Source organism: Malus domestica, chromosome 10 (assembly GCF_042453785.1).
Source record: "Malus domestica chromosome 10, GDT2T_hap1".
NCBI classification, from domain to species: domain Eukaryota; kingdom Viridiplantae; phylum Streptophyta; class Magnoliopsida; order Rosales; family Rosaceae; genus Malus; species Malus domestica.
Window position 1 is genome coordinate 42,269,427 of NC_091670.1, and position 25,461 is coordinate 42,294,887.

Genomic DNA, 25,461 nt, shown 5'->3' on the forward strand with positions numbered 1-25,461 from the left:
GAACCAAAAATACGGATATAGTCATAATCAGAAGAAGGTTTTCCAGTCCATACCTCCATTGGTGTCTTACCCTGAATAGCAGCTGAGGGTAACCGGTTGATAATGTGACATGCATAATTAACTGCTTCTGCCCAAAATGACTTGCTTAAACCTGACTGAGACAACATACATCTAACCTTCTCAAGCAAGGTTCGATTCAATCTTTCTGCAACTCCATTTTGTTGTGGAGTTCCTCGAACACTGAAATGTCTCACAATTCCTTCCTCTTTGCAAACTTTAAAGAAATGATCGGATGTGTATTCACCACCATTATCCGATCTCAAAATCTTAATCTTTCTCCCAGTCTGGTTCTCAACCATTTTCTTCCAACCCAAGAAAATGTTTAACACCTCACTCTTGTGCTTCATAGTGTAGACCCAAGACCTTCTTGAATAATCATCAACAAAGGTCACAAACCAATGTCTACCACTCAAAGAGGGAGTCTTTGTAGGACCCCAAACATCTGAATGCACATAATCAAGAATGCCATTCGTCTGATGTACAGCAGTACCAAACTTCACTCTAGTTTGCTTCCCCAAGACACAATGCTCGCAGAAATCAAGCTTACAAGTCGTGGCACCTTTTAGAAGACCTTGTTTCACAAGCCCTTGTAGAGCTTTTTCACTGGCATGGCCTAATCTCATATGCCACAATCTAGTAGTATCAGAATCGGATGTGCCCATATTTTCTGAGACTACAGATGCTTCACCTGTCACAGTGCTTCCCTGCAATAAATACAAATGGCCACATCTAGGAGCTTTCATCACAACAAGTGCACCATAAGTAACTTTCAATGTCTGTCCATCTGAATGAAACCTGAAACCCTTGGATTCCAAAGTACCCAAAGAAATAAGATTTTTCTTCAAATTCGGTACATACCGAACACCTGTCAACTCTTTAACCATGCCATCATGCAACTTCAAACGAACTGTACCAATCCTTTTTTGTTGTGCAAGGATTGTCATCTCCCATGAACACAACGCCACCATCAAACTCTTTCAAGCTTGAAAACCAATCCTTGTGAGGAGTCATATGATGAGTACAACCCGTATCCAACACCCACTTAGTAGCACAATCAAATGATGAGGAAGTGGTTAAAGCAAAATCAGAAAAATCTGTTTCAACCTCAGCAACATTAGCTTCAGAACTTTCTTTTCCTTTGGTCTTCAATTTTGGACAATCTTTCTTCCAATGGCCCTTATTACGACAAAAGGCACATTCATCCCTTTCCAAAGGTTTTCTACCTTTAGAGTTTCCTCTAGGTCGAGACTGTGATTTTTTCCTGCTAGAAGATGATCTTCTCTCCGATGATCTACCTCTAACAAATAAAGCTTCAGAGGTACTATCATGATTTTTATCTCTATGCCTCATTTCATAATTCATCAAGGCATTTGACACATCTTCAAATTTCACAGTTTCTTTACCATGCATAATAGTGGTAACAAAATGCTCATAAGAGTCCGGCAATGAATTCAACAATATTAAGGCCTTATCTTCATCCTTAATATCCTCATCTAAATTTAACAAGTCGGCAATCAACTTATTAAAAGCATCAAGGTGTCTAATCATTTTTGTACCTTCTTTGTATTGGAAGCGGTAGAGCTTTTTCTTCAAGTGTAGCCGGTTCTCTGCACTCTTTGTCATATACTTGTCTTCCAATTTTTGCCACAACACACTTGCTAATGTCTCCCGCATCACAAAATACTTCTGAGTTTTTGCAAGGCACAACCGAATTGAAAAGCAAGCCCACAAATTTAATTTTTCCCATTCCGGCTTCAACATAGTTTCCGGCTTCTCTCCCAACGCGGCAAGTAGATCTTGTTGAGCCAACACATCTTTGACCTCACATTGCCACATCCCGAAGTTGTTTGTGCCATCAAACTTTTCCACTTCGAACTTTGCATTTTGCACCGTAGTTCTTGCAAACCCGGAGCTGCTTCCAAAAGGATTTTCATCTTGCCCGTCTGACATCTTTGGCAACTAGACAGTACCCAAGAGCAACTAGTGTTCTGATACCAATTGTTGTGCTAGGATAGCACCAAAACCGTTGGAACCAACTCAAGCTAACCCACAGGAAATTTATCAAATGAAAATGCAAGAACAAAATATAAAAGAACACCAAGATTTTAACGAGGTTCCTCAACAGTCAGTGTAACTGGAGTACGTCATCGGAGCAGTAGGAGCTCACCCAATAATCCACTATCAACCAAATGGGAGTTTACAAAGTGTTGGCAATCTCACAACCCAAATAACCCAATACACCAAATATCTCTCACACACCAAAGAAACAAATAGAGGAAGAAATATAATGAATAATTTCTTCTCTATACATATAGCTCAAAGCTATTACAACAACACCTATTTTGGTGGATGATTACTAACCAAATGAAGCAGCAGCTTCTTCTTCCTTTTGGGCTCTCTGCAGAAAAAAAACTCTAACTTCTCTCTGCAGCTCTCTCTTCTCTCTTCAGCTCTCTCAACTGAAAAATGAGCGTTGCATCTCTTCTCTTCTATCCGAAACAAACCTCAATAATTATGGTTAATAAAAAAACCACAAAAGAAAAAAAACATCATCATGATGTCTCCTCATCATGATGTTTCCTCATCATTTTGTCTTTCTTTTTCTTTTGCTTTTTTTTAATAGCCGAAAGTATTGGCCATAATTCAACATGAAGAGAGTAGGATGGAATAATCGATGAACAGGGTAGGGTTTGGGGTAGGGTTTGTGTAGGATTAGAAACAAAGTGCATACGACGGTGGAGGAGAACACCAACACCAGCACCTGGGTTGTTGGTATTGCCCAGCAACTGCGGCATCAAAAACCCTAAATTCCTCTTCGCCATTCTCCGCCTCTCGCTTCCGCTTCTTCTTTCTTTTGGATGATTTCTCTCAGCAACAAAATGCTCTCCTCGACCGAACGAGAGAGCGACGTCAACAAACACAAAGGCACAAAGGATCTCCGATCGAGAGAGCGACTACTATCGGAGACAAAGAGAAAGAACAGATCAAGAATAATTGCCGCCAAACCCCAAGCCCAAAAGCTACGATTGGAGACTTTACATTATGGTTCGATAAGGAAATAAACTTGGAATTTGAATAAAAGTCAGAATTTATAAATTGATATTTACCAATTCCCTTGTTTGAATTCATAAACATAGAAATTTAGAATTTCCGCGTGAAAAAAAAATTTGGAATTTGGGACCTCTAATTCCCAAATTTAAATTTCATGTAAATAGGTATCATTTCCTAATTTCTATAATTGAGAGTTTAAAAATAACAAATTTTGTATTCAATTCCATTGTTCTTTTAGGTTAATCAAACAAGAAAATTCATAAATTCTAGAGAATAAAATCTCGTCATTTCAATTTCCGTTATTTTAAAATTCCTTAGTAATCTTAAAATTCTTCATCCAAACATAATGTTAGGTTTTTTCTTTCTAGATGCTAGGTTTTTTATTATTTCTTAAAGTCTTTTAAAATCCTTCCAAATCCAGAGTTTAACTACATCATCCTTACTGTAGTGAGAGAACAAATTGACTTAAACCCAACGCTTATGAAAAGGAAATTAGACTATTGCGAATTGACTTCTTTTATTTAAGAAAAGCAAGCTATACGAAATGGTTTAAATTTGTAACATGACTCAAGAGTGCCTTGTCGTATGAATCCACCTTTTGTCCTTAAACTATATTCCGGTTCTAGAAATAGTGTGTTCTTGCAATATTTTTCTATAAAAAAAACTGGTTCGTTAATTGTGTGATTTCTTTTCTTCTAGAAATAGTGTGTAATTTTGGGGTAGTTCAAAAATAGTACGCGTTATTTTGGTTCAATTTAAGAAATAATATGAGTTATTTTGTTGTATTTCTGAAAATAATGTTTATTGTGTTCACTTCCAAAAATATGTGGATTATTTTGTTTCAGTTTTAGAAATAACTAGTAATGTGCCGGCGCGATGCTGCGGGACTTGAATGCACATTTAACCTGAAAAACATTCAACATAATCATGAACAAACAAAAATGATAGATCTAGGAAATTATAAAAAGCATTGTAACTGTAGGTCCAAGAAATACTTGACTTGCAATTCCATTATAATTTCACTCAAAAAAAAAAATCAAATTTTGATTCAAACATCAAACAAAACAATCTCTTCTGTTACAAATTGGACCAACTAAATAAAGAATATATCGATATAATTTTCAACCTAACTATAAAAAAGAGCTTTATAACAGCGCAATCAACATTATTTGAACTCAACTAAAAAGAAACTAATTGCATGTTATAAATTACATAGGTAATTTGATTTTGCATATTAAAAAGAGTCGAAGAATATTGAAAATTACTAAACCCCACATAGTCTTGAAAGATAGGTATTGCCACAGTTGTCACAGCCCAATGTATGTTAATCAACCTGTTTAATTCCAGTTAGTATTACTTCCAAAATCCCACATCCACATAATGGATAATTCCACATATCAAACCACATAATTATTTGGAACATACTAAAAGGTCGTACCCAGTGCACAAGGCTCCCGCTTTACGCAGGGTCTGGGAGAGGTGAATGTCGGCTAGCCTTACCCCCATTTATGGAGAGGCTGCTCCCAAGTCTCGAACCCGAGACCTACCGCTCATGGGCGAAGGCACTTGCCATTGCACCAAGTGCGACCTCTAAGTAGAAAATTTTACAACAGCCAAAAAATACCTGAACGGTATGCCATGATTTGTAGAAAATGCCTGACAATGTTTGCAGGTTCTGGAAGCCATTAAAACCATACAAATTTTTTATGCTAGATAAAGTACTTAATAAAAATCACCTAGTTATAATACCAAACAATTCATGCTGATACTATGCCTGAAATTTGACTCATCAACTAAGTATAAGCATAGAAATTTGAAAAAGATTAGTGGGTGATGACCTATTTACAATTTTTATGTATTAATAAATAGAAAGATTTACTTCAAGCATTAATAAGTGACATACACTGATTGCGCCTAAGATTTTGCCTCGATGGTGACTGGAGAGCTTTTGGATCTCAGACATCCCAATGTGAACTTGTCTCAAGATAATTTAGTTTAAATGTCAATAAGTTTGAGACTCTTTGTTCAAATATACTGCAAGACACCAATTTTACACATGGATCAAATTGTATATTAATTATGTTACAAACTCCCTTTGTCCAAGATATCTCTACTATTTTTCTTTCATGCATAACTCGAGATATGTCTTAACATTAATCAAACCCAATCATTAATTAGGTCAAAGAGCCAGATATTAGCATTAAGTATATCACCACAGGAGTACAATTGCTTTGATTGCTTACCATGAATACAGAGTGCTTTTAAAAACATTGTTGTTGGATCAGCTTCTACTTTCGTTTCCATTGTCTTTGTGGACTTTGAAGAATCAAGATCCCTCTTTGTCTTTTTCAAAGCTTTCTTGTGCCATGAAACTGTGATAACTCAGATACAAAGCAATGTTTCAAATTCAAGAATCATACTTGATATTCCTCTTGAGCTGTTCTCCTGACTTCTTTTTCTTTTCTTAGCTTTCTTTGACTTACCTACAATAAAAAGAAAGCCTCATTAAGCACTTGACCTTATAAGTATAACTGCAACTAAAGTTCCATCCAATGACTCTAGTCTACACTCAGATCAAATAAAAGCTGTCGCTTCATAAACACAAACAAATTAATCACCTAATTACATTTCATTTCTTTGCAACTGATACAACAATATATAAAGTCTTCATTCAATTTGGAATTTCAAAATAAATAACTCCATTTACAGAAAAATCAAACTCTTTCTCACCATGAAAAATTCAGCAACTACTCCCAGTTGAATCAAAACAACCCAAACAGCCTCATACCTGACCATATTTCACCAAAAATTTCTCCACATATATAAATGATATATCATTCTTTCACCAGATTTCTTCCAAATGAGATGGGTTAGAGGCTCAATAACTGCTCAGCGGTCAAAGCACTACAATTTTTAAGAGAGTTGGATCTTCAAAATAAAGGACTAAAAGCATTGTGCATAGATATATAGAAACTATTTACATAAAAATGTACATACAGTGAATTGGACATTGACGAGACTCCCCTGCACGAATCAACCATTGTACAACTGTTTTAGACCACCAAAACGTTGTTAAGCTTGATAATTAACGATGGAGCATTTCAAATTGAAGCATCTTTCTGTATACTAGAAAGATGATCCCCAGAATGTAAGATCTCTAACACAGATCGATGATATGCCAATTGAATTACCAATGTTCTGAAACAAGTCAAGTGACAAAACTTATGAACAAGAACAAGGATTGCCGAGAACATACCTGCAGAATTTGAACTTGGAGAAGCCATAACAGCCTCTGTGTTCAAAACCTTCTCCTCTTTTACGATCACAATAGCTTCTCTAATCAATAGGACTTAGAACAACATAAGCTGATCTCGCAAGAGCAGTGGTTTGAACCATAAATATGTAGTGCTCCTCCGTCCATTCCCTATCAGAATTGGACTAGGATTCAAAGACATACAAACCATAAAGATTCATGAGACCTTATAAAGTTCCAACACAAAGTTCTTTTCCAAAACCAATTGGAACTTCTCTCAAGTCTGCATTCCTTATCAGATTTAGACTTCTTTATAATATCAATTATCCCAAGACTTGTAAGAATCATACTCATTACTCATACTCTTACACAGAATCCAAACACTAGTAGAATTAATCCCCCAAATATATAAGAGTTCAACATATCAAATCTATGATCTAGACATTGTCAAACATAATATAAGCGCATATTAATCGGCCATTTCGTGATGGAGCCATTCAAGCTTGGCCCAATCATCTTCCAACTCACAGAATCTCTTCCTCTTCTCATCAGATGTAAATAGGCCTTTGGCAAACCACCACAACTCACTCGAGGGCTCTGCCTCAGGTAAAGATTCAATTGCCTCCATCACTGTGGGAAATGCTGATGCAGGATGTTGGGAATCACAAGAGTTTACTAACTCAATACCAAAATATGTGGGTGATAAGTTTACAAACTCTATCACACCTCTCACTTTGCACTCTCAATAAAATTGGACAAAGAAATAAAGAAAGGAGGGAAGCTACAAGCTTTGGCAAAACACTTGGACTTTGATATATGAAAAGAGAGTTTACAAACTCAATAGCTTACAAGCTGAAAATGAGAAAGGAATTGGAATGGAATTGATGTTCTAAAGCCTAGCAAGAAGGCCTATTTATACAAAACAGAAATTGATAAACAATACAACAACATGCAATGAATGATGGTGTTTACCATCTTTACACCCTTTCAAACACATGCAGCAACTTTGGATAGTTGGCACACACATGCTTTGCATCCTTCCAGCTTGTAATCACCACCTTTGGCCATCACATGGCAGCAAGCATGTTTGTAGTTGCTGGAAATGTGAATACAATCTGTAAAGCAACTAACAGCTAGCAGCTGCCATTTACAACCTGTTTCGATTTGAATTTCCAACACACCTCCTCAAATCAAAACGCCTTCATTCCTAGCATTTCACGCAGCAACTTGAATGGCTCAACTGGCAGAGGCTTTGTGAAGATGTCAGCCACTTGTTCCTTGGTGTGACAATAGACAAGTTCGATTGTTTTTTGCTTCACATGGTCCCTCAGAAAATGGAACCTGGTATCAATATGCTTGCTCATTCCATGTTGAACTGGATTCCTAGCAAGCTTGATAGCTGAGATGTTATCCACATGAATCACAATCGATTCCACTTGTGGATGACATATTGACTTCAACAGATTTCTTAACCAAATTGCCTCACACACAGTTGAGGCTACATCAATGTATTCGGCTTCACACGATGACAAAGCAACAATTGATTGCTTCTTTGAAGTCCATGAGAAAGTTGTTGATCCTAGAAAAAACACATAGCCAGTTGTGATTTTCCTTTCATCTTGGTCACCTCCCCAATCACTATCTGAATAACCAAATAATTTTGCATCTTCACCAAAATTATAAAACATACCATAGTTTAGAGTACCTCTTATGTACCTCAAAATTCTCTTGGCGGCCAGCCAATGAGACTCCCTTGGTGTTTCCATGTATCGACTCACGAGTCCAACACCATAAACTATATCAGGCCTTGTGATTGTAAGGTACCTTAGGCTTCCAACCAAGCTTTTGTACACGGTTGAGTTTACAAACTCACCTTTTCCTTCCTTGGACAGCTTCAATCCAGTTGCAACTGGAGTGTTGACAATATTGCACTTGTCCATATTGAATTTCTCCAATATATCTCTCATGTACTTTTGTTGAGAGATGTAGATACCGTCACTTTCTTGCTTCACCTCTATGCCAAGAAAGTATGACATTAATCCATTGTCAGTCATCTCGAATTCACTGAACATAGATTGCTTGAATTCACAGAACATTGCTTCATTGTTTCCTGTAAACAACAAGTCATCTACATAGAGACAAATAATTAAGAACTCCCTTTTTTCACCGTTCTTCATGTAAACTGAATGCTCATATGGACATTTCTGAAATCCATTTTGGTGAAGGTAGTTATCAATCCTTGAGTTCCAAGCTCATGGTGCTTGCTTGAGGCCATATAGAGCCTTCTTCAAACGATACACCTTATCTTCTTCTCCTTGTACTTGGAAGTCTTCTGGTTGTTCCACGTACACTTCTTCCTCAAGTACTCTATTAAGGAAGGCTGACTTGACATCTAGTTGATAAATTTTCCATTTATGATGAGCGGCAAGAGAGATTAGCAATCTTACCGTGTCAAGTCTTGCAACTGGAGCATAGACTTCATCATAATCCACTCCATACTTCTGTTTGTAGCCCTTTGCTACAAGCCTTGATTTGTACCGATCCACACTCCCATCTGCAGTGCGTTTGATCTTGTACACCCACTTGACACCAATAGCCTTCTGATTTGGTTTGAGCTTTGTCAACTCCCAAGTGTCATTCTTCTCGATAGCATAGATTTCTTCCTCCATGGCTATTCTCCAATGATCTTCGTCCACAGTTTCATTGAATGAGAGAGGCTCGTGCTCTGCATACAAGCAGAAAAAGTTGGTTTCTTCTTCTTATCCATATATCTCGGTGAGACTTCTTAGCCTCACTGGAGTTGAGGAGCTGCTTTCTTCACCGGATGTAGGACCACTCCTTGCAGTTCTATGCAATGGAGTTGTTGTGATTGTTTGAGCAGGCTGTTGCTCAACAGGTGGTACAACTTCTGGTTCTTCAAAATCAGTGGAGACGATCTTCTCTTTACTGACTTTTTTGTTGTTCCACTTCTATGCCTCTTCCTCACTGAAAATGACATCTTTACTAACCACTAGTTTGCCAGTTAGTGGGTTGTATAGCTTGTATGCCTTGGACTCTTCACTATAGCCCACAAACACACACTTCTCACCTCGATTATCGAGCTTTCTCCTCTTGGCTTATGGAACTTGAGCATATGCAACACACCCAAAAACTCTTAGGTGTGTAACACTCGGCTTGTATCCACTTCAAGCTTCTTGTGGTGTCATCCTCTTGACACTCTTTGCTGGACATCGATTCAACAAATAAATTAAACAAGCTACAGCTTCTGCCCACAATTCTTTTGGCAAATTCTTCTCCTTAAGCATGGACCTTGTCATGTCAAGTATGGTTCGATTCTTTCTTTCGGCTATCCCATTTTGCTGTGGGGTATAAGCAGCAGTCAATTGATGCCTAATTCCTTGCTCCTTGCAGTATGCTTGGAAAGCATTGGAGGTGTACTCTCCACCTCTATCTGATCTCACAGCCACAAGCTTGTGGTTGCTTTCAGCCTCTGTGATTGCCTTGAACTCCTTGAAGATTCTTAGGGCAGCCGACTTCTCCTTGAGAAAATAAACCCAAGTCTTCCTACTAAAATCATCAATGAAAGTAATAAAATACCTATTACCTCCATAAGACATGGGATCCAATGGACCACATATATCTGTGTGCACCAACTGCAGTGGTGCCTTTGCTCTCAATGTATCACCAACGGGGAACGATAGTCGTGCTTGCTTGCCAAGCATACAACCTTCACATACTTGGCGTGTGGCTTCAATCTGAGGTAGACCACGAACCATTCCTCCACTTGACAGCAACTTTAGGCCATTGAAATGAAGATGACCAAACCGAATATGCCATTTCCATGACTCATCTTCCATTACACCGATGTTGCAACTCCCAATCTTTGTGTTCAACTTCAACGGGAACATTCGGTTCTTTGACATTTGAACACGTGCAATAAGTTTTCTCCTTGCATTCCTGAGAGTGAGAAACATATCCTCCATATGTATAATATACCCTTTCTGGAGCAGTTGACCAATGCTCAGAATGTTGCTCTTCATACCTGGTATGTAGTAGGTATCGGAGATGTATTCGTCTCTACCATCCTTCTGGATGATTTTGATCTTTCCTTTGCCTTCAACTGGTAACTTTGAGGAGTCACCAAGACTCACAGATCCATAATGCCCATCTTTAAGTTCGGCAAAAAACTCTTTCTTTCCACACATATGGTTGCTTGCACCAGAGTCCAAATACCAAACATCTTGTTGGCTACTGGAATCATGGTGTGCTAGTAAGACTGTAAATTCCTCACCATCATTTCCACTTGATTATGCCATGTTGACATGCTCACCATTTTTATATGAACATTCATTGGCATAATGTCCATATTGTTTGCAATTGTGACACTGGATATGCGCATTTCCTCGAGTAGATCTCCACTCCTGAGACTGACCTCAATTTTGTGCATAGCCTCGACCTCTTCCTCGGGCTCGTCCTCGGCTACGGTTGGATGAACTCCCACGACGTGAGTTCCACTGCCCACGACCTCCATTTGGTTTGTAAATATTCAACTTTGACTCCAAAGCTTGCTCTAGCGTTGTGGGGCTTGCATTCTTCTGAATGCGTTGCTCGTGAACTAGGAGGGATCCTAGTAACTCCTCTGCGCTCATCGCCTCCAAATCCTTGGATTCCTCAATGGCAGTCACCACATGCTCAAACTTAGATGTGAGTGACCGGATTATCTTATCCACAACTCGTACTTCATCGAGTCTCTCGCCATTTCTCCTCATGTGATTTACTATCACAATGAGCCTTGAGTGATAGTCGAAGATGCTCTCCCCTTCATTCATGTGAGCAGTTTCAAAATCTGCTCGAAGTGATTGTAACCTCACTTTCTTGACTCGATCTACTCATTTGTAGATTGTACTGAGTGTGTCCTATACTTGCTTACTCGTTGTTGCTTCTGCAACCTTCTCGAATGTTGAATCTTCCAGACCATGGTATAGAAAATACAGCGCCTTCTGGTCCTTCTTTCGTAAGTCCTTAAGAGCGTTCCTTTGTTCTGCAGTATATGCGGCTTCTTGCTCGGCAGTGGGTACAACATACCCACTACTGACTATTTCCCATAGCTCCTGTGATCCAAACAATGCTTTGAATTGGATGCACCATCTTTCGTAATTTTCTTTCTTCAATGTAGGAACCTGGAGCTGCACTAAGTTGGACGCCATAACTGCTGCACTTGCCAGAATGGTATTCTGGCTCTGATACCAATTGTTGGGAATCACAAGAGTTTACTAACTCAATACCAAAATATGTGGGTGATAAGTTTACAAACTCTATCACACCTCTCACTTTGCACTCTCAATAAAATTGGACAAAGAAATAAAGAAAGGAGGGAAGTTACAAGCTTTGGCAAAACACTTGGACTTTGATATATGAAAGAGAGTTTACAAACTCAATAGCTTACAAGCTGAAAATGAGAACGGAATTGGAATGGAATTGATGTTCTAAAGCCTAGCAAGAAGGCCTATTTATACAAAACAGAAATTGATAAACAATACAACAACATGCAATGAATGATGGTGTTTACCATCTTTACACCCTTTCAAACACATGCAGCAACTTTGGATAGTTGGCACACACATGCTTTGCATCCTTCCAGCTTGCAATCACCACCTTTGGCCATCACATGGCAGCAAGCATGTTTGTAGTTGCTGGAAATGTTAATACAATCTGTAAAGCAACTAACAGCTAGCAGCTGCCATTTACAACCTGTTTTGATTTGAATTTCCAACACAGGAAACCTACTAGGAAGTACCTCTGTAAGTTTTGACGGATCAACTTCTTCTTCATTCTTAACTTGCTTAGATCCTTGTCGTCTTCCCCTTTTCTTCATCCCAGATGGACTTCACAAACGTTTAGTGATTTAGAAACATCCAACAATGACAATAGGGTCAATTTAGAAACATGTTATGTAATTCATCCATATATCACAAAAAATAGAAACGAAAACTTGACTTGAACCGTTACAAAAGCGCAAAATCTTATATGCAAAGCTTAAAAGAGCAAGAAAAAGAATTACTTGTAGACATTTTCAAAAGTCTTTATCACACGCTTGATGGATCTAGTGGAGATCTCTTCGACCTTCTCCCCATTTAGATAGAACTGGAACGTTGGCTGCAGCACATTGAAAAACACATTGGCACCAAGCATAAACCCGTTGTTTCAGATAAAAGGAGGAGGGTATATATAAATATCATTCGGATTCAACAAACTGCATACTTACTCCCTGATAACATTTTTTCTAAATTATTTAGTTACAAATTACAATATGGTAAAACCAAATTTAAATCATTTTGAGAAACATGAAATAACATAAATTAAGTAATAAGTAGACATTTGCATTCAAACAAAATAAAGGATTGAGTCATTTACCGACTTAAGACCCAACAAGTGCATTGAGAAAAAGACATCCTATAAAGAAGACAGAATAACTGTTAGCGGTCGATTCTAGTGATTTTGAGGCATAACAGAAATAATGGCATCATTCTTCAGTGTTTGACCTTAATCTCAAATAAAAGAAAATACTTAGGAAGATCAAATTTAACACAAGACCATATATACCTGGGGTGGCAGGGGAAAAACATATATTGTTATATGTTTAAACTGCTCACATAATTCAGGAAAGAATGGATGTATCCATTTAGAGGCTGCACTGCCCATTTGCCAAACAAGTAAGTAAATTCATTACTTGGAAAATAAAAGAAACAAAAATGACCATTCATATAATGATGATCAAATGCAACAACAAAAATGAAAGTAAATTCATGGATCACGACTTAGACTTACTTTTCTTGCAACCATAAGCCGTGAAGAAGAGAACCGATGGAAGGCGTTCATCTATCTCAATAATAAAAATGATTGAATTAGAAAAAATATAGAATAAAACCACAAATTATTCAACGAGGTTTGGTGCAGAGAGAACCTCAAAAATTAATACCTTTAATTTTGTTTAGTGCCCTATCATAACCATATTCAGTATTAAAGAGGACAGTGTTTGGTGGATATGGAGGTGGAGGTACTGTATCTGCTGGCCACCACCAACTGTCAAATGGAGGTAGAGGTAGAGGACCTGAATCCGAATCTTTTTTTCCTTTTTTTGTGGTTCCTCTTTTTTTGGGCAACGATTCCCAATCTGATTCCCAGTCTGAATCGAATAAATTTGGTTTTCGTCTGCGCGATCGTCGGTGTTGAAGAGAATGAAGAGAGTAGGGTGGAATATTCAATGAACAGGGTAGGGTCTGGGGTAGGGTTTGGGTAGGATTAGGAACAAGGTGCATACTGTTGGTATTGAAAAGTTTACTAACTCAATACCAAAATATGTGGGTGATAAGTTTACAAACTCTATCACACCTCTCACTTTGCACTCTCAATAAAATTGGACAAAGAAATAGAGAAAGGAGGGACAAGCTTCGGCAAAACACTTGGACTTTGATATATGAAAAGAGAGTTTACAAAACCAATAGCTTACAAGCTGAAAATGAGAAAGGAATTGGAATGGAATTGATGTTCTAAAGCCTAGTAAGAAGGCCTATTTATACAAAACAGAAATTGATAAACAATACAACAACATGTAATGAATGATGGTGTTTACCATCTTTCCACCCTTTCAAACACATGCAGCAACTTTGGATAGTTGGCACACACATGCATTGCATCCTTCCAGCTTGCAAACACAACCTTTCGGCTAGCACACAGCAGCCCACATCTCTGCTGTCTTTAAATCAGCTTTCGGTTAACAGATGGAGGAGCAATGATGTTTATATTTGCTGGATACAACCTGGAAAGAAAAGCTAGCATCACAAGGACAGATAGTTAGACATCACATGGCTTTTAATTTGAATTTCCAACATGCCCCCTCAAATTAAAACGCCTTCATGCCTAGCATTTCACGTAGTAGTCGGAATGATTCAACTGGTAGTGGCTTAGTGAAGATGTCTGCCACTTGTTCCTTCGTGTGACAATAGACAAGCTCAATTGTCTTTTGCTTCACATGGTCCCTTAGAAAATGGAACCTGGTATCAATGTGTTTGCTCCTTCCATGTTGAACAGGATTCTTTGCAAGCTTGATTGCAGACATGTTATCCACATGAATCACAGTCGATTCCACTTGTGGATGACACACTGACTTCAATAGATTTCTTAACCAAATTGCCCCACACACTGTTGAGGCTACATCAACATACTCGGCTTCACATGATGACAAAGCAACAATTGATTGCTTATTTGAAGTCCATGAGAAAGCTGTTGATCCTAGAAAAAACACATAGCCAGTTGTGCTTTTCCTTTCATCTTGGTCACCTCCCCAATCACTATCTGAATAACCAAATAATTTTGCATCTTCACCAAAATTATAAAATAGACCATAGTTTAGAGTACCTCTTATGTACCTCAAAATTCTCTTGGCAGCCAGCCAATGAGACTCCCTTGGTGTTTCCATGTATCGACTCACGAGTCCAACACCATAAACTATATCAGGTCTTGTGATTGTAAGGTACCTTAGGCTTCCAACCAAGCTTTTGTACACGGTTGAGTTTACAAACTCACCTTCTCCTTCCTCAGACAGCTTCAATCCAGTTGCAACTGGAGTGTTGACAATATTGCACTTATCCATATTGAATTTCTCCAATATATCTCTCATGTACTTTTGTTGAGAGATGTAGATACCTTCACTTTCTTGCTTCACCTCTATGCCAAGAAAGTATGACATTAATCCATTGTCAGTCATCTCGAATTCACTGAACATGGATTGCTTGAACTCACAGAACATTGCTTCATTGTTTCCTGTAAACAACAAGTCATCTACATAGAGACAAATAATTAAGAACTCCCATTTTGCACCATTCTTCATGTAAACTGAATGCTCGTATGGACATTTTTGAAATCCATTTTGGTGAAGGTAGTTGTCAATCCTTGAGTTCCAAGCTCGTGGTGCTTGCTTGAGGCCATACAAAGCCTTCTTCAAACGATACACCTTATCTTCTTTTCCTTGTACTTGAAAGCCTTCTGGTTGTTCCACGTACACTTCTTCCTCAAGAACTCCATTAAGGAAAGCTGACTTGACATCTAGTTGATAAATTTTCCATTTATGATGAGCGGCAAGAGAGATTAGCAATCTTACCGTGTCAAGTCTTGCAACTGGAGCATAGACTTCATCATAGTCCACTCCGTACTTTTGTTTGTAGCCTTTTACTACAAGCCTTGATTTGTATCGATCCACACTCCCATCTGCAGTGTGTTTGATCTTGTAAACCCACTTGACACCAATAGCCTTCTGATTTGGTGGGAGCTTTGTCAACTCCCAAGTGTCATTCTTCTCGATAGCATGGATTTCTTCCTCCATGGCTATTCTACAACGATCTTCTTCCACAGCTTCATTGAATGAGAAAGGCTCGTGGTCTGCATACAAGCAGAAAAGGTTCGTTTCTTCTTCTTCTTCTTGTCCATATATCTCGGTAAGACTTCTTAGCCTCACTGGAGTTGAGGAGCTGCTTTCTTCACCGGATGTAGGACCACTCCTTGCAGTTCTGTGCAATGGAGTTGTTGTGTTTATTTGAGCAGGTTGTTGCTCAACAGGTGGTATAACTTCTGGTTCTTCAAAATCAGTGGAGACAATCTTCTCTTTACTGACTTCTTTGTTATTCCACTTCCATGCCTCTTCCTCACTGAAGATGACATCTCTACTAACCACTAGTTTGCCAGTTAGTGGGTTGTAGAGCTTGTATGCCTTGGACTCTTCACTATAGCCCACAAACACACACTTTTCACCTCGATCATCAAGCTTCCTTCTCTTGGCTTCTGGAACTTGAGCATATGCAACACACCCAAAAACTCTTAGGTGTGCAACACTCGGCTTGTATCCACTCCAAGCCTCTTGTGGTGTCATCCTCTTGACACTCTTTGTTGGACATCGATTCAACAAATAAATCGAACAAGCTACAGCTTCTGCCCACAATTCTTTTGGCAAATTCTTCTCCTTAAGCATGGACCTTGTCATGTCAAGGATGGTTCGATTCTTTCTTTCGGCTATCCCATTTTGCTGTGGGGTATAGTCAGCAGTCAGTTAATGCCTAATTCCTTGCTCCTTGCAGTATGCTTGGAAAGCATTGGAGGTGTACTCTCCACCTCTATCTGATCTCACAGCCACAAGCTTGTGGTTGCTTTCAGCCTCTGTGAGTGCCTTGAACTCCTTGAAGATTCTTAGGGCAGCCGACTTCTCCTTGAGAAAATAAACCCAAGTCTTCCTACTAAAATCATCAATGAAAGTAATAAAATACCTATTACCTCCATAAGACATAGGATCCAATGGACCACATATATCCGTGTGTACCATCTGCAGTGGTGCCTTTGCTCTCCATGTATCACCAACAGGGAATGATAGTCGTGCTTGCTTCCCAAGCATACAACCTTCACATACTTGGCGTGTGACTTCAATCTGAGGTAGACCACGAACCATTCCTCCACTTGACAGCAACTTTAGGCCATTGAAATAAAGATGGCCAAATCGAAGATGCCATTTCCATGACTCATCTTCCATTACACCGATGTTGCAACTCCCAATCTTTGTGTTCAACTTCAACGGGAACATTCGGTTCTTTGACATTTGAACACGTGCAATAAGTTTTCTCCTTGCATTCCTGAGAGTGAGAAACATATCCTCCATATGTATAATATACCCTTTCTGGAGCAGTTGACCAATGCTCAGAATGTTGCTCTTCATACCTGGTATGTAGTAAGTATCGGAGATGTATTCTTCTCTACCATCCTTCTGGATAATCTTGATCATCCCTTTGCCGTCAACTGGCAGCTTTGAGGAGTCACCAAGACTCACAGATCCATAAGGCTCATCTTTGAGTTCGGCAAAAAACTCTTTCTTTCCACACATGTGGTTGCTTGCACCAGAGTCTAAATACCAAACATCTTGTTGGCTACTGATATCATGGTGTGCTAGTAAGACTGTAAATTCCTCACTAGCATTTCCATTTGATTCTGCCATGTTGGCATGCTCACCATTTTTATATGAACATTCATTTGCAAAATGTCCATATTGCTTGCAAGTGTGACATTGGATATGCGCATTTCCTTGGGTAGATCTCCACTCTTGAGATTGACCTCGGTTTTGTTCATAGCCTCGACCTCTTCCTCGGGCTCGTCCTCGGCTACGGTTGGATGAACTCCCACGACGTGAGTTCCACTGCCCACGACCTTTATTTGGTTTGTCAATTTTCAATTTTGACTCCAAAGCTTGCTCTAGTGTTGTGGGGCTTGCATTCTTCTGAATGCGTTGCTCGTGAACTAGGAGGGATCCTAGTAACTCCTCTGCGCTCATCGCCTCCAAATCCTTGGATTCCTCAATGGCAGTCACCACATGCTCAAACTTAGATGTGAGTGACCGGAGTATCTTCTCCACAACTCGTACTTCATCGAATCTCTCGCCATTTCTCCTCATCTGATTTACTATCACAATGAGCCTTGAGTGATAGTCGGAGATGCTCTCCCCTTCATTCATGTGAGCAGTTTCAAAATCTGCTCGAAGTGACTGTAACCTCACTTTCTTGACTCGATCTACTCCTTTGTAGATTGTACTGAGTGTGTCCCATACTTGCTAGCTCATTGTTGCTTCTGCAACCTTCTCGAACGTTGAATCTTCTAATCCTTAATAGAGAAGATACAACACCTTCTGGTCCTTCTTTCATAAATCCTTGAGAGTGTTCCTTTGATCTGCAGTATATGTGGCTTCTTACTAGATAGTGGGTACAACATACCCACTACTGACAACTTCCCATAGCTCTTGTGATCCAAATAATGCTTTGAATTGGATGCACCATCTTTCATAATTTTCTTTCTTCAATGTGGGAACTTGGAGCTGCACTAAGTTGGATGCCATAACTGCTGCACCTGCCAGAATGGTATTCTGGCTCTGATACCAATTGTTGGTATTGAAAAGTTTACTAACTCAATACCAAAATATGTGGGTGATAAGTTTACAAACTCTATCACACCTCTCACTTTGCACTCTCAATAAAATTGGACAAAGAAATAGAGAAATGAGGGACAAGCTTCGGCAAAACACTTGGACTTTGATATATGAAAAGAGAGTTTACAAAACCAATAGCTTACAAGCTGAAAATGAGAAAGGAATTGGAATGGAATTGATGTTCTAAAGCCTAGCAAGAAGGCCTATTTATACAAAACAGAAATTGATAAACAATACAACAACATGTAATGAATGATGGTGTTTACCATCTTTCCACCCTTTCAAACACATGCAGCAACTTTGGATAGTTGGCACACACATGCATTGCATCCTTCCAGCTTGCAAACACAACCTTTCGGCTAGCACACAGCAGCCCACATCTCTGCTGTCTTTAAATCAGCTTTCGGTTAATAGATGGAGGAGCAATGATGTTTATATTTGCTGGATACAACCTGGAAAGAAAAGCTAGCATCACATGGACAGATAGTTAGACATCACATGGCTTTTATTTTGAATTTCCAACACATACGACGGTGGAGGAGAACACCAACACCAGCACCTGGGTTGTTGGTATTGCCCATCAATTGCAGCATCAAAAACCCTAAATTCCTCTTCGCCATTCTCTGCCTCTCTCTTCCGCTTCTTCTTTCTTTTGGGTGATTTCTATCAGCAACAAAATGCTCTCCTCGACCGAACGAGAGAGCGACGTCAACAAACACAAAGGCACAAAGGCACTCCGATCGAGAGAGCGACTACTATTAGAGACAAAGAGAAAGAGAAAGAACAGATCAAGAATAATTGCCGCTAAACCCCAAGCCCAAATGCTACGATCGGAGACTTTAGGGTTTTTCTTTCTAGATGCTAGGTTTTTTATTATTTCTTAAAGTCTTTTAAAATCATTCCAAATCCGAGTTTGACTACACCCCTTTAATGACATTGTAGTGAGAGAACAAATTGACTCGAACTCGACGCTTATGAAAAGGAAATTATCACTAGACTATTGCGAATTGACTTCTTTTATTTAAGAAAAGCAAGCTATACGAAATGATTTAAATTTGTAACATGACTCAAGAGTGCCTTGTCGTATGAATTCACCTTTTGTCCTTAAACTATATTCCGGTTCTAGAAATAGTGTGTTCTTGCAGTATTTTTCTATAAAAAGAACTGGTTCATTAATTGTGTGATTTCTTTCCTTCCAGAAATAGTGTGTAATTTTGGGGTAGTTTAGAAATAGTATATGTTATTTTGGTTCAATTTTAGAAATAATATGGGTTATTTTGTATTTCTAGAAATAATGTTTATTGTGTTCACTTGTCACGCCCCGGACCCGGGGTCGGTAGTAAAATAAGACCCCGCGCCCGAAACGCGAGTAAAAGGAAAAATAAATAAAAGAAATGACATGGGTTGAAAAGATAAACTCCTCTTATAAAAAGAAATCCAGAATTATTTACAAAGCTAAAAATAAATAAATACAATTCTAGCCTCACATCTAATTCGATCTCATCCCGTCTACTCTTTTGACAGTTTAGTTAGTAAACCTGCATAACAATAGAGGGGTGAGCTTCAACAGCTCAGTAGGGACATAACCTTATCACAGTAAATTGACAATATTAAATTAAGTGTCATAAAATCATGTAATCAAGTACCAAATCATTATCATCAACAATGCATGAGTGCGATACAATACTCTTCATCTCTACCCATTAATTCATATAATAAAACACGCGGACCTGCACGTCCCATACCGTGCATTTTACCTCTGCAGTGGTGGTTCGAATGTTTTAATATACAAATTAAAACCCTGTAACTCAATCATCCCAATTTCCACTTTTGTTAGTCATCTTGCCAAAACCCTTCGTCGCCAGTCCCGAATTACCCTTAAAGAATCTGTGCACTATGGGCTCGCCTGAGACCTGGTACCTGCTAAGAGTTTGGCTCAACTACACAAAGGATCATTTCCATTACCCTCTTTCCAAATTCCTTCCTCACCAACAAAGTTCCAACCACTTCTGACACATGAGTGATGCACAAGTAACGTTATTACATCTTTCACATGTCTAACAGTATATTCTCAACGAATAACATTTCAACAACAATTCAATAATCAATAATAAGTAAACACGCAAGATAAACACTTATTCAATGAGCATCAGGTAACATTAATCAACCAATAAGATCGATAATGTTAATATCACACTTCACGAAATTTAATAAAGCCAATCTCCGTAAAGGTCTGCCATATTTCCCCTACCTGGATTCCAAAGCAAGCAATCACGAAGCAATCACATTGACCACACCTTGTGAAATCCGATGTTCTCCTTTTATTTTCCACATTCATTTCTGCATTCAGTAACCCAAGAACAAAACCATAACCCTTAATTAACAAGGGTAAGATCACTTTGTGCCAAACAAATCTCAATAGCCTATATTTCTCATATTAAAGTCCATGCTCTCCTTATTTTCCTTTTCTTTCTTCCTAATTCCTTAATCTACACGTGTAGCCATATATACATTTATGCATTCCCTCTTATTTTACAGTTCAACCTATATGAAAACTCTTCATTCTCTTCCTTCATAATCGCACAACCCTTTGCATATATGCATATATATTAGCTTGTATAAATACTTAAACCCTAGATTTCTATAAGAGTATTAAACTAGCTTGAATAACACCACCCATGGACCATGACAGATGAGTTAACTTCACGAAATTAATAAGAGCTGACTGCTTCTGTTTAGGTCAATTCCTTATATTCCTCATTTTAGCTGTAAAGAAAGAATAAAGAATAAGAAATCCTTACCTATAATTTGGGTGGGTGCCATAACGTTAACAGGGGTGTAGTGGATTAGTGTCTTAATCACTTCCTCCTTTTTGCCGGCCGTCTCTCTGTCCCCTCTCTCTCTCTCATTCTCTGAAATTTCCCTTTTTTTTTTCTTGTAAGAAACTGATCTCTGCACCCCTGGCTCAACCCCTATTTATAGGAAGCTAAAAGGCAGCAATAGCTCTACTCTGATTGGATGGTCTAGCGGCAAGAGATAAAACATTAACCTGTTACGGATATGTGCGTACACGTAGAGGAGGTGCTGTCAACAATATAAGGATGCTCCCATCCTACTTTTCCTAATCACTTCATTAATCACAACCCGTGTTTACCCAATTCTAAATTAGAACCTCAAACTCACAAGCCTATCCAACTCAAACTTAGAAAGACCTTCGCGTGGCTTCCATCCACTTCCTATGTATATTTAATAGTGCCTAAATATCTAACCTTATGGAAGACCGAATTAAACAAAATGAAGCACATGAGTATATAAAAATCAAAATCTTTTCCCTTATCACAAATATAATATAATTTAAAATATGGGCCTTTACATCACTTCCAAAAATATGTGGACTATTTTGGTTTAGTTTTAGAAATAATGTGAGTTATTTTGCTGTCGTTCCAGAAATAGTATTGTTATCCACTATGATTTTATTTATTTGTTGGGCATGATATTGATAACAGGACATGCAAAACTTATTTGTTTCTTGGCACACCCATGCTATGGAGTTCACAAGTGGAAAAAGTTAAACCGGCGCTCTGGGATGAAGCATATTAACACGTTCTATTTTTTCTTGTCCCCAATAAAATTAACTAAATTGAGATTATAACTATTGTCAACCACTGGGATGAAGCATATTAACACGTTCTATTTTTTCTGTGCATTTCAATGTTCCAATATCATACAAAATGTAACAATAAAACAATGATGCATATGATAAAAGATCAAACACCTAAATAGAAAGTTGAGCGACAAGTAAACAAGTGAAAACTCACAGTTTTCCAGCCATGGGGATGGAGAAAAGAGGTGATCTTAGTGTTGAGTCCAGGAAAGTAAATGACTCCTATACTAACAAGGAAATACAACCACATTATTATATTTATATTTCTATTCGAACAGGACTCAAACTCAAAGTCAACAAAGGCCTCAGAGGATCAAAGATTCCCTTGTTCCCTATTCCATATAGCATTATACGCAAAATCAGGTAATAATTCAATCATTTGTTTCCCATCCGATTAACAAAAGGAAGAGGAAGGTTAACCCTAACCAAAAAAAAAAAAAAAAAAACCCAACCCTAGCACAATATATATACATATATATTAAGCACGTACCACAAATTCACACTCTTGAGTGCTCTTTGAACAATTCAAATCAATAATATTCTTGCTGCAAAGCCAAGTTTATACGTTAGGTGCAAGTGCAACAACCTCATCATGGCGACAAATACACTCAGTTCCTCCTCACGTTTTAAGTTTTAAAAACGTATCTGCATATGGAGACATGCATTGGTTTATTGATCCATATCAACCACAAAGAAGTTGTAGTAACGATGTTGATTCTTATATTATTTCTTTCGACTTCAAAAAGGAGGAATTCGTTTGGACACCACATCCAAATTTACCTGGCTTCGTTAATCATTTCCGTGCCATGCATTTGCTTAACTTGAGGGACCTTTAGCCATTGTGGATTTTTCTGATCATGACCGTTACGGCGGTTATGAAGGCGAAAGGTACGTTGACATATGGGTGTTAAAAGATTATTCGAAGAAAAAGAAAGAGTGGACGATGGATTACAAAATCGAGACTCCAATTATTGTGACAAGTTTGAAGTCGGCTATTGGTGAATGGGAGCATGGCATATTTTACACGTGCTTCCCCTTGCCTAATTGCTACTTTTTGGATCTAAGAAATAAATCGACGGAATGCATCCAATGGGAAGCATTATTCCGGAGCCTCTCTAGTTACAATTATAATTACTGGAGTGGGGAGAAGAAAACGAAGATGATCATGTACAGTTACACTAAAAGCCTGATTTCCTTAAGAAATTATGGCAATTTGCTGGAAAGAAAAAAAACGTGCAAGTGGGCAGTTTTTGAAGCAGCAAAAACAAGTGCAACCATATTTTTTGAGACAGCAAAAACAAGTCCGTGGGGAATTTTTGAAGCAGCAAAAACAAATGCTCGGGCATTTTTTTAAGCCGCAAAAACAAGTATGTGGCACTTTGAAACTTTATGTTGAAACTTTATGGCGGAATGATTACCAACAAAAGAAAATTATGAAATAAAAGGTCATAATTGCAACTGTTCACTCTTTTATTATGAAAAATTTGTTTAATTTGAAAGCTATTTGGTCATTCATATGTGTTGAACCATAAATAAAAATGTGACTCTTGTATTCATGAAAAATTGAGATTATCTAATGGCGAATGGGGATAATACCTTAACATGCTTGCAGAAAACTTCTTTAGTCGTTGAGGCCCCCCGGATGGGGGGCGGGTGCGGGGGAGGGGGAGCTTCCTTCACTTAGCGAGTGTTACGAGTTCTAGCTCCATGTTAATTGACAAGTCAACTAACATGATGAACAATATATATAAAGCTTAAGACTAGTCATGTTAAAACCCTCCCCCAAACTTAAGGTAAATATTTTATTCTACCCAAATCTTGGTCTATTTTCAATTTTCACCCCTTATCGTAATTTAATCCCAACCCTTCATCTAGATACCTCATTCCTCCTAAACTGTCAAGTGGCAGCTCCCTAGCTTTCTTCTCTTCTTGAGCTCTCCCTCTTCATTTTTCTGAAATCCTCCTCTCTCTCTCTAACTCTCGGAAACTCTCACTCTCTCCAGAGCTCCGAGAGCTCTCGTCCCCTTTCCTCTTCGAAATTTAAACAAATCCAACAAAATAACCACATATCTAGAATCCTTGGGGCTTGAGGAACTCAGCTGTAATCCTACATGCATTATTAGAACACCTCTGTGTGTTCTTCCATTGAAGCCGAAAGCTTCAAATCTCTGAAACTCGAACACAGGGGAGGCTCACTGCCCTATTCTGTTTTGTTGAGTTGTTCTCAGTCCAAATGGAAGGTTCTAATCTGTGCATGCACTATATTTTTGTTTTCCAGAACCCGGCGAGAAAATCCGGCGAGTTCCGTGACCAACCCAGCCATTCTCGACCACGGTCGAGACTCACAATGCTATACTCTCGTTCCTATCACTTTAGCTGTATTTTTCTCTTCATTTTGGTGTTTAGTTGGAGCTTGGTTTACACGTTGGCCGTCGGCCGGAGCTGTAACAGCTCCGGCGATCTTCCCCCATCGCCGTCGGTCTGAATCCTGATTCCACTTTTGGCCCTGAATGCCATTTTTGGCCCAATTTGCCTCCAAATTTAAATTATATTTCCACTTTATTCTCGCCAAATTTTGCCCACACAGGTTGACGTGGCATGCACACAAGAAAACAAAGCATGAGGATCCTCTCCGGATTCTCGGGAATCCTAGGAATGCCCACATTTTAGCTGTTCATTATAAATTGTGAGGTCAGTTGATTATTTGTGTTTAATTTTAAATTTAAAATTTAAAATAATTTTTGACCGCATAATATACATGAACGAATAAGATTTAAGGATTCATAAAAGGGAAATTTTATTTGAACCCATGTAACCTCACTTTACACCCAACTTAAACTTCAAATGTGAATTGTCATCTTTGCCCTATTGTATAATTACAATCAAGTACAAAATGAAATTAACAATAAAACTAAAATTTGTTAATAAACCCACACTAATAATTGAATCCTTACCATCACGCAATCTTTCTCATACGTTCTATTATAGCTAAAATCCTAAGACAATCACATAGACAAACCAAGCTATTTTTTTACGGATGAACAAGGATTTTGAAGTTTTGGAACCTTCAACTAAGGTATGAATCCATTTATGTGAGTTTTTTTGTTTGATTTTAATTATTTTTGTTTAGGGTTTACAAGTGTATTGCTTGCAAAAAGTTCAATCATATTCGTGCATAAATCTACAGCTGGAATATAAAATCATCACTAGCATAAACTTTTTCTTACGCCATCTTCTTTGCATTGTGGACATGTTTAATTTTTAGCAAGGTGACTAGTACTACTTGCCTTCAATGCACCTGCATCACTGCCCAGTTGCCCTGCACCCCTGGGACAATCCTTTCAGAAAGGAATCATCAGGCCACTAGCTAAATTTCCTCAAAGGCACCAGCAACTTTGGGATGCTCAACCGCGTTGG

The 25,461-nt window shown here is 38.5% G+C and overlaps 1 protein-coding gene across 2 annotated transcripts; it reads right to left on the bottom strand.

Annotated features, from left to right (window-relative positions):
• Positions 1 to 11,751: 11,751 nt before the first annotated feature.
• On the bottom strand, positions 11,752 to 15,646 carry LOC139188792 (uncharacterized). Of its 2 annotated transcripts, XM_070806604.1 has the most exons (6): positions 13,344 to 15,644; positions 13,193 to 13,243; positions 12,968 to 13,053; positions 12,779 to 12,817; positions 12,426 to 12,520; positions 11,752 to 12,249 (listed from the first exon to the last, which is right to left on the bottom strand). In XM_070806604.1, the coding sequence occupies exons 1-6, from the start codon at positions 13,681 to 13,683 to the stop codon at positions 11,949 to 11,951; spliced, it is 912 nt and encodes a 303-aa protein (XP_070662705.1). In that variant the 5' UTR covers positions 13,684 to 15,644; the 3' UTR covers positions 11,752 to 11,948. The 2 variants fall into 2 exon arrangements, with proteins under 2 accessions (XP_070662705.1, XP_070662706.1); XM_070806605.1 differs by lacking the exon at positions 12,779 to 12,817 and having other exon boundaries at positions 13,344 to 15,646.
• Positions 15,647 to 25,461: the final 9,815 nt, after the last annotated feature.

Bases quoted from the DNA above. Each gene is read 5' to 3' on its own strand.
- LOC139188792 (XM_070806604.1), bottom strand. From the start codon at position 13,683: ATGCACCTTGTTCCTAATCCTACCCAAACCCTACCCCAGACCCTACCC. The intron at 13,244-13,343 runs GTATTAATTTTT...TTATTGAGATAG, and splicing joins GGCACTAAACAAAATTAAAG to ATGAACGCCTTCCATCGGTT. The intron at 12,521-12,778 runs GTAAATGACTCA...AATGTGCTGCAG, and splicing joins ACTTGTTGGGTCTTAAGTCG to CCAACGTTCCAGTTCTATCT.